Source organism: Egretta garzetta, unplaced genomic scaffold (genome assembly GCF_000687185.1).
Source record: "Egretta garzetta isolate BGI_Z169 unplaced genomic scaffold, ASM68718v1 scaffold100, whole genome shotgun sequence".
Classification (NCBI taxonomy): Eukaryota; Metazoa; Chordata; class Aves; order Pelecaniformes; family Ardeidae; genus Egretta; species Egretta garzetta.
This window is the reverse complement of record NW_009258265.1, coordinates 679171-689085: the sequence shown is the minus strand read 5'-3', so window position 1 is coordinate 689085 and position 9915 is coordinate 679171. Positions and strand designations below refer to the sequence as shown.

The 9915-nt window shown below is 41.4% G+C and overlaps 1 protein-coding gene across 1 annotated transcript in view; it reads right to left on the bottom strand.

Annotated features, from left to right (window-relative positions):
- The window catches only part of TLK2 (tousled like kinase 2), a 41943-nt gene that overhangs the window by 12264 nt on the left and 19764 nt on the right, over positions 1-9915 (bottom strand). The window contains 5 exon segments of the mRNA XM_035903561.1: positions 328-394; positions 4666-4818; positions 6205-6341; positions 7729-7839; positions 9277-9369. Coding sequence (XP_035759454.1) covers positions 328-394; positions 4666-4818; positions 6205-6341; positions 7729-7839; positions 9277-9369 — 561 coding nt within the window.

Below are 9915 nucleotides of genomic sequence, written 5' to 3'. Positions count from 1 at the left end.
GTATCTAATTATAGCCTCACTTGCAGGTATGGTTCCGGCTGAAGCCAATGTATAGAATCATAGAATCATTTGGCTGGAAAAGACCTTTAAAATCACTGAGCCCAACCACACCTGTCCACAGAAATCTATTTATTGAAGCAAAGAACATCTTTGCTGAATACCACTGCCTTGGAAAAAAATATTACAAAATCCTGGCCATCCCTTTGAAGTAACAAAACCCTCTCAATTATCAAATAAACAGTAATGACCTCTACAGAGAAATGCTGTTGTTCGCAGAATGCTGAATCAAAAACCTAACCAAAAGCCTTTCCTGCAGTTAGTTCTTACCTTTTTAAGATGACCTAGTCGGAGTTTGAAGATTTCTTCCTGTTCGTGGTATTCCGCTAACGTTAACCTGCATAGAAGAGACAGATCCATTAGGTTTCAGTGCATATGATGAAGTGACCAGTCTGCAGGATACACATATCCAGTGGAAGTGACAGCTACACAGAGCATGTCAACAGCCGGCAGGAAATTTTTTTAGGTAAAATTCTGCAATTTTTAATTTTTTTTTTTTAAAATCAATCTAAAGGACACCAAAAGCTTAAACGTTGATAAAGCACATATTCATTTAAAATCCAAGTCCCTAATAACACCTATTTAGTCCAGTGGCTAACTTTTAACAAAGTTAAACCATAATCCAAATATGGAACACTGAAGCACGAGTATTCCACATCTTCTTTTTCCATTTAAAGTTTGCTTTACTAACTCATTTTCAAATTTTTCTTTGTAATAAAAGCTGGATAATTCAACCCAGCTATTCATCCCAGGACTAGCAGTACACCTGGCCACACAGCCACTGCAAACAGAACAATGACCTGGGATTCAGAACTTTTTCCTGTTTCAGGCTCTGCAAAGTGGCTTCCAGGGAAACCTTGGGAAATCTACTTCACCTCACCGTATCTTTGACCTCACGTGCAGTTAGGAGAAGCAGTGGGATAAGGGCACTAAACCCCATTTTATTGATGGTAAATGATGTGCAAGGTTGCCATCCTAGGTGGCTGGTCAGAAAGTTTCATAGTGTTTTTGATGTCTTTTATAGCCAAGATGTGCCATGTAGGAGACAGGCAAAGCACAGCCTTACACTAAAATAATGACGGATCCCATCACTTGTGACATGTAACAATACGTGCCGAGATCTTTAAGATTAGAAAAATGAATCGTTATATTTATTTTCTCACTGCTACCAACAAAGAGTTTGGTAAAAGAATCATGCATGTGAAGACAAGGCTGTGAAGCCCAGATCAACTGCACCTGTTTACTTTGTGAACAAGATACACGTGACAGCATACAAATATCTTTTTTGAACCTAAATTCAGTTCAAAGCATACGCCAGGAGGATTCCTGTTGCAGCAGTTATGCTCTGCATAGTACTTGGTACAAACATTAGTGTACGAGGTCTCCACAGCATCAATACCACAACTAGTTTCAAGAGGGGGCAGAGTCCTATGTCTGTGCAGGGCCATGGGACCTTGGCTCACTGTACAGTAAAATGAGAGGAGGCAATATTCAGCTGATTTTCATCTTGAAATGCCCCAACTTCTCTCCACTGTTGATAATGCAGTGGGTCTGCAGAGTTGAAATAAGCGCTAAAGCAGTTGTGAGCTGATAAATTTAATGCAAAACTCACAAGCTGAGTTCCCCTTGACCATAAGGAACTGCTTATTACAAATTAAAGATACATACAAAACACAGCCGGTACCATAAATGTTTATATGTAGTCTCATATAAAAGAATGCTAATTCGCCCTTGTTTTTCCCCCCCACCTCTTGCCCAGACAGCCTGAACTTTAATCAGATTCAGCTTATCTAAAAGACCGTCCCAAAAGTTTAGGTCTTTGTTTCGTATTGTTGTATACGGAACAAAAAGACAACTGAATAAACCAGCAACAAGCTTTCCACATATTCTTGTGCACAAATGAAATACAGGGCTAAACACCAACAGGCTACTCATCAAGCAACAAATGTAATGAGTACCACCAGGCTAACATCGCCCAAAATAGCTGCCTGTTAACAGCAAGCATTACAAAAATCAAGGGGGCTCTACAACAAACACTGCCCTGTTTCACAGAAACATACTTGAAATACACTACTTCTAGTGCAGCTGAAGACTCCAAGGTAGCCCAAGCTGCCCTAACAAACCTCAAAAAGACAGATTAACCTTCCTGAATGAAAATCTTTTTCTCATTCACAGGCTAGAAACTAGTTTCAGGAAAGTGCATGTTTAAATTTTTATCATGGGACCTTCCCCTCCTTTTTAAGACACAGCAACAACCATGAACCAAAGAGGAACCAAAAATCAAATGAAGGAATTTGGTTGTCTGCTTCTCATTCAACTTTTAGAAACGTTTATATTCAACTTGCCTAAAAGACAGCCTCTGTAATAATTCCACAAGAAAATACCTCCCCCCAGAAATTAGAAAATTTTGTACCCGGCACACATCAACCCAACAAATACATTTACAGGATAACTAATGATTAAGCAAGTAGTCAGTCAGTACAGTTGCTTCAGCTGACTTGCAAAACCAATGTTTTCATAAGTAAAACACTCCACATGAACCACATCCTCACACTGGCAAGCAGCTTTTATCAAGAACGCCACAAGAAGCTCTTCTAAACCACAAAGATAAAACCCTGAAATTTATCAGCGAAGAATGATAAACCAGCAAGAAACACAGAGAAAAAAAGATCTGGTAGCACGAAAAGGCTTACTAGCAAACCCAGGTAAAGCTAAATTACGTCAAGGCACACTCACAACATAGGCAGAAGCTCACTAGGAATCACAGACAAGATTGTGATTTCCAAGCACAGTCAAGACCTGTGCTGCCATGTCTGCAGAATAAACCACACTACAGCTGCACCAGTCTGCTGGGGAAAACATCCCTACAGAAACGGGGAAAGCGTCATCCTGTCCCTTAAAAGTGAAAGGTTACCACAATGAACAGTAACACTTCAAAATATCCATGCAGGGACATTCAATTTACTTCTCCAAAAAAAAATGCTCCAAGGTGAAAGGAGGTCTTTAAAACTTTATTTAGTTGCTTTTAAGCTCACTTGGCCAGAACAAGGGGTAAATTCAAGGTACTTATTTGTAGAAAGCACACAGTGCCCTCCAATACAATACGCTGGATCAGCAGGCACCAGCATCCTATTTGGGGGCACCACCCTGGTTGCTGGGAGCACCCTGAATACCACAATTCACCCAGTCGTGCCATCTCTGCTGTGACTGCAAAAGGCAGTGGGAGCTTTTGCTTCACACGCACTTTTAAAAGATCAAGGCCAAGAATTCCAGCAGAAGGAGGACATGAAACTGTTGGAGCAGGTCCAGAGGAGGCCACAAAAATGATCCAAGGGCTGGAGCCCCTCTCCTGTGAGGCCAGGCTGAGAGAGTTGGGGGTGTTCAGCCTGGAGAAGAGAAGGCTGCGGGCAGAGCTGAGTGTGGCCGGTCAGGGCTTAAAGGGGGACGATAGGAAAGATGGGGGAAATCTTTCTAGCAGGGCCAGCTGTGACAGGACAAGGGATGATGGTTTTAAACTAAAACAGGGGAGATTCAGATTGAATACAAGAAATGAGGGTGGTGAAACCCTGGCAGGGGTTGCCCAGAGAGGTGGTGGAGGCCCCATCCCTGGGACCATTCCAGGCCAGGTTGGACGGGGCTGTGAGCAGCCTGATCTGGTTAAAGGTGTCCCTGCTCCCTGCAGGGGGGTTGGGCTGGGTGACCTCTAGGGGTCCCTTCCAACCCAAAACATTCTATGATTCTATGAAGAATTCAAAGGCCTCCAGAAACTCTGAGGTCACATCATGCCCAGATTTAATAGTGCAAAAAGAATATTGTCATTGAGAGTTATGGTATTAGCCAACAGCAATAAAATTAAGACTGTAAAGGAAAAGGTAGAAGGTAGCAGAAAGTCTTTGACTTAAAGTATTTCCAACTCACAAAAGCTTCCCAAAAAATAATGTTCTAAATGTCTTGTGAGACACAGCTTTCCTCTCTAAGAATATCAAGACTCTTAGAGCATCAGTAATTTCAAAAGAGATTGGGAATAAAAAAAATCTGTAAGAAGAAAGAGCAGCACTTCAACGACCTTTCCATTTCCCTGACTCAGGTATCTGCAAAGGACTGCTTTGGAAATACAGGTCAATGCTTAATGCCCTGACTTTACAGAGAGCATCTTTTTTCTTCAGTATACCAAATTAATTGTTTGAAAAGCCTCAACAGAAAGTACATGGAAATAAAAACTTGTAAAAGTGTACAATCTTTTTTCCTGAAAAAAAAGCACCACGTATCATACAACGATGATATCAAAATCAATTCTGAAGTTGCAACACTTGAGAAAGACACCACTTTTCAGACTTGATGCAATAGGAATATTGAAAAAGTTACTGCATTCAAAAAAAGTTAAGCTCATACAAAGTCTGGACTCAGCAATGATCCTTGTTTTACTCCAATGAAAACTATTTAGAACTGCAGCCAGATGTTGCTGAATGCCAGGCTAATTCCACAATACTCATTTGTGCATGGAGTGAAGCCTGGAGGCAAGGGCAAGATTCCATTTCCCAGTAGATATTTTGTGCTCTAATCAAAGCATGCAGCTTTACAATGCACCAAGAAGGCCACGCAACCTACGTTTCATTTTCTGCTCCATTGGTCTTGTTCTTGCGCTGCTTCTGCTCGTTGCTTGCTGGAGGGGTCTGTCCCATTGCAGGTGGCTTTCGTTTTGCTAACATTTTTCGTTGTCTTTCTATTTCCTCCCGCTGGGAATTTATCCTTTCCTGTTGCCTGGAAAGAAGAGAGTAGAAAACACGTGAAGCAGATAACTAGTGGTATGTACTTAGTTGTCTTCAGCATCTGCTCTTAACAGACTGGAGCAATAAATTTCAAATCAGTTGTACCTGTAAGATTAGTAACAAAATATTTTTGCACAGAAAAGGGGGATGTGCCAAACATTATGACTCAGATTTTTTTAAAGGTATTTTTATATAAAAGGGGATTCTTTTTCTGGCCCACTGAAACCTTTCAGTAAGTGAAAGGTTTTATTCATGCAGAGGATATCCAAAACCAAGGAGCTGCTAACCTCATGGAAAACCCAGGGATCCACGGTAAGTTACTAACTTTCCACACACTTCTTCCTAGAAGGCTCTGTTCTAAATGTCAGACTTCCCTGTTAAAACTATTCCTGAAGTCTGGCACTGTCTGAGAAAGTACCCTTATACTTCAAGGGTACGGTTAAACTATCCTTAATTCTCTGAAATATAATCAACACTGTTCCTAATTTCACTAAGAAAACAGTCTCTCCAAGATAAAAGACTATCTTAAAGCATTTTACAGTAATAAAAGCACTCTTGAAATTTCAAGTCTAAATGACTTGAGCATTTACATACTTAATTCACTTTTTAAAAGAGATCGAGACTGCAGGTAATTCTCCCATGTCTTACAGCAGAGACTAAGGAGGAATCATAAAGCCCTTAAATCTGCGCCTAACAAGAGCCACACTTCCCTATCAGACTACAGAGAAGTGATATGATTTTAAAGGATCACACAGAGCTCTCTCTAATGCAATTAATTTGCCAAGTCCTACTTAAAGGTCTAGGCCAGGTGGGAATTTACTGGTTATTTCCATTAACATCCTGCATAAAAGGGTCTCTGATCTTCATTTCCAGGTTTCTGCAGCCCCTTTGATCACTGTTACCAGGAGGCAAAAAAAGTTAAATAGTATGGATTTTCTCTTTTAAGCTTCTCTACTTTCTACTTTAAAAAAGAAAAGGAGCTAATTAGCCTTCTTTGACTAATATATGCAACTATGCAAATCAAATGGATTGACTCAAGATACATGTGGGAATTTAGTCCACCTCTCCACCCTAAGCACTGCACAGCCAGGTACGTGCACTGAAAATACCCCACAGGGCAACCTACTGCTTTCCAACCCAGAGACCAACTCAAACAATTTGATTCCCGTTTCATTTCAAGTCCCGGGTGGCTTAAGTGGAACCATTTCTTGCTTCAGTGCGAAAACGTTCCCCCATAGGTCAGTAGCTGAGTTTCTATCCGATCCTTTCATGCATCAGTCACACCATTCTCACATTTTGACATGCAAGACATCACACACAATTGCTTAGTTTTCCCGTCTCTGCCTCTGAAGTTAAAGACAACTCTGTTTGTCCTCACTTGATGAGGTTCTGGAAGGCATAGCCATCTGTCCACTGCTCAGTGAAAGACGCCCCGTGCCGCACCGTAGTGAAGTGACCTAGCCTCAATCGATCCTGCATGCTCTTATCTCTGCATGCCATCTTCTCCTGTTTTGACTGAAAGAACAAAACATGTTAAAATAAAAGCCATAAATCAGCAGCTAAGAGCTATGCTGTGTTTTGAGTCACCACCAATTCTTACCCGCTTTTCATTGTTTCAGCACTGTTCATCTGAAACCCAGCAGAAAATCACTGACCAAATTATTGCTGGTGCTTCACACTGGTCTGCCAGGCATTTGTTTGACTGCCTCCTTTCTGACTTTTCAGCCTCACCTTTCCTTCCCCATTACTGCTTGGGCAGCTCACCCATCCTATCATCAGTTGAAATCAGTCTAGCAATAGGATTAGAACTATCCCCTTGTATCAGCAGCTTAGCTAGACTCCAGACGTGGCTCTAATCAAATCCTTATTCACTCAAACAGGAGATGAAGAAAATACACCTTGAATCACTGTTAAGACTAAGATACAGTGATCAGCCAGCTCAGCCCTAGACTCGCACCACTCCCAGAATTGACATCATCTCAGTTAGGTCACCAACGTGCATAAATACCAGTGGTGATGTCTGTCACAGTGTGTTTCTGGTGAGCAAGAGGAACTTTTCAAGGCCTGAGATGACAGCAGCACAGTTTCAGTCTGTTAGGATTAAAGGTGGTAAACCAGCAAAGCTCCTCACTGGAGCTATGCACCACCTTTCCAAATGCCAGGTCTACATAACACCTAGCCCAGAGTTACAAATCCTCCCAGAAAGGGGAGTCCCATTCAGCCAAGAACAATCAGCTCTGTGACAAAATCACCTCAAACAGACTGCATGTACTGGCCAGCACCCTGGTTGTTTTGCCCATCCAGTGCCCACAAACAATAGATTTCATTGGCCAACAGGTGAAAGAGCAATCAAACCCCCACATTGTTTAACCATCAGGAAATCTGGAAATCTTTCAACACTGAAGCAGGCTGGACGCTTGGTAAACAGCAGGCTGGCACTTTCCCCAGTGTCTTTAATGTGTTGTTTTGGGTGTTAGACAAAGCAACGGCCTCCAACTTTGCCATTTGAAAGATGGAAACATCTAAATCACTTGCCCACGTCACAGAGCATATCTGGCAATTTCACTGCACAATGGGATACTGCTCTTGTATTGCCAGAGCTGGACAACGCTGCTTTTCGGGTGTACAAATTTCCAAATCAAGTAATGCCTGTTGCATTTGAAGCTCAGGCTATTTCACTTTAGCAAGGGAGGTCACTTTTTAAAACTGAAACTTAACCAAATCAAAACATTCTGAACCATTTCAGTCTTATGATTACATATCTATTTGAAGAGAAATAATTCAAGACAGAATTCTAGTTGTCTTTTATCACTACAGCAATAGGAGTGGCTTTTCACTGCTCAAAAGAAGATAGAGAGGTTTTCAAAGACATGAACTGTGATGTGGAAGGTCTCCTGCTCACCTTTTCTATAAGAAGCTTCTTGCTCATCGTTACACATCTGTTCAATCGCTCCTTGTACTTCTCCAGCATCTTTTGCTGTTCATCTATCTGTCGTCTCAAATCGCAGTTGGCCTAAAAGCGAACAGAGAATAAAAGCCTTTGACTTTAAACCACTCAAAGCACCAAACTAAGCATCACCTAGGGAGAAGCTTCTCCAGTTAGCTCTAGGAATCAGATTAAAACAAACAAACCAGCAGGATAAGAAAAAAGCCTAGGTTCCTCTTATCAAAATATCCAAGCCAAGCTCTTCAGTTTCTAACCCACTCAAATCTTGATGCCCCTTTAGAACAGGGAAGTGCTACCATCCTGGTTTCCATATAAGGGACTAAGGTATAAAGAGACTAAACACAAGCACAAGGGATTTATTTTTTTTTAAATATTTAAGACCTTGCCACAGCTACCAAGTCTCAAAATAGCTTAATCATCGCTGGACTAGCCTCACTCTTTAGCCACAATACTGGCAGAGGAAAAGGATGAGGTAACTCCCTTTACACTTTCAATTAAATTCTTGTCCAAGTTACTATCTACCAGCCCCACTATATAGACTGCTCCCAGTAACAGTTGTGGTTTTTAACCCCACCACATGATACAGCAGGATTTTATGTGCAATCATTTTAATTGAGAAAAAGTTAAATTGAACCATCCCCCTTCCAACCAATAATCTGGCTTCTGATTAAACAGCAGATGGTAAAAAAAAAAAATATCTACTTCCTGCTTCATGGATTATTTTCCACAAACCCACATGTGCTTCTGTGTATGCCTCTACGAGCTTGTCTTAGCCCTTTTAGGTGTTGAGACCAGACACACATAAACAGAGAGCCTTCCCTCTTCTCCCTTTAATGCGTTTTCCAATTCTTTTCAACACTTCACAAAAGATGCCTCTCCAGCCGATGAAAGCTAAATCAATTAGAACTCCTCCATTAAGACAAGATCCTTGATTTAAAGGTATTTATCTTTTACTGAAGAATACTAATAGGTTAAGAGAAGCTTTATTCTTTCGGTTGGACCAAGAGATGTTCTCCTCATCTTTATATCTTAGTCATTCTCATGAATGAGCATTTCAGAATAAAACTGCGTAGTCTTGGCTACTGAACACGCTGCTAAACAAAAAGCAGAGACAGTTCCTCAGTACTTAGAAGAGGGGAATAATTCCAAAGAGAAGTATGTTAGGTAGCTAGCAAAATACACAAGAAGCGTGCAATAGATCAAAGAAAGGCCAACAGCAGGGCTGAGGACACAAACACCTGAGCTAGAGCTTAGCTACAGTAACTCTGCACCTTACAGCCACAGCCACTGCTACACTGCTTGGGGATTCAAGCAGACCCAAACAAAGTATCCATAGCCAGACAATTATCTTGCAAGTAAGGGATGACTGGACCTGTTTTAGGTTGGGAGTGCTGGTTCTACAAACGGTACACAAAATCCTGCTCTGCAGCCTAGCTGGCGCATGCACTCTAGGTATCTTTAAATAGCAGCTTTTAGAAGAGTTGTTCCACTTTAAATACTTACTCTTAATAAGTCATCTATCCTCCCCTCCTTCTTCTCCAAGTCAGAGTTCTTACTGTTTTCTAGTGCAGATATTTTTTCCATTGTGAGGTCAGACTGTGAAAATCACCATAAACCACATTTAAGAAAAACAGGTATTTCAGATAGTCAGCACGTAACATCACAGTGTAACCCTTCTCTAATCTGAACAGTTAGGTCTAAGAAGAAGAAACTGATCCCCTGCATCCTAGCAGTCTGGGGAAAAATTTTCTCCATTCTTCATCCTTCTTGTTACATGGTGGGCTCCTCCAGCACAGGAGGTTCAGTCAGCTAGCACAAAGCTGCTCTGGAGAACACAGACCGGTAACACGTAACAGGCTACAACATCCGCCGTGTACTACAAATTTTGTTTTTATAGTTGAGTTCTGCCCACTCCTTGGTGGTCTCTGACATTCACTGTCCTTTCCTGCACTGCAACATAGCTTGTACAGGAAAAGGGCTTAAGAAAAAACCCACCAAATCCCAACCCATTAGCTGGAATATCAAATTTATGAGATCTTTTATGGGCACAGACCACCACCTGTTCAGACAGCTGTGGGTTCTAAGGTGGTCTTGACAGAAAACACAGGTCTTCATTTTAAAACAGAACAGACTGACAGCAGG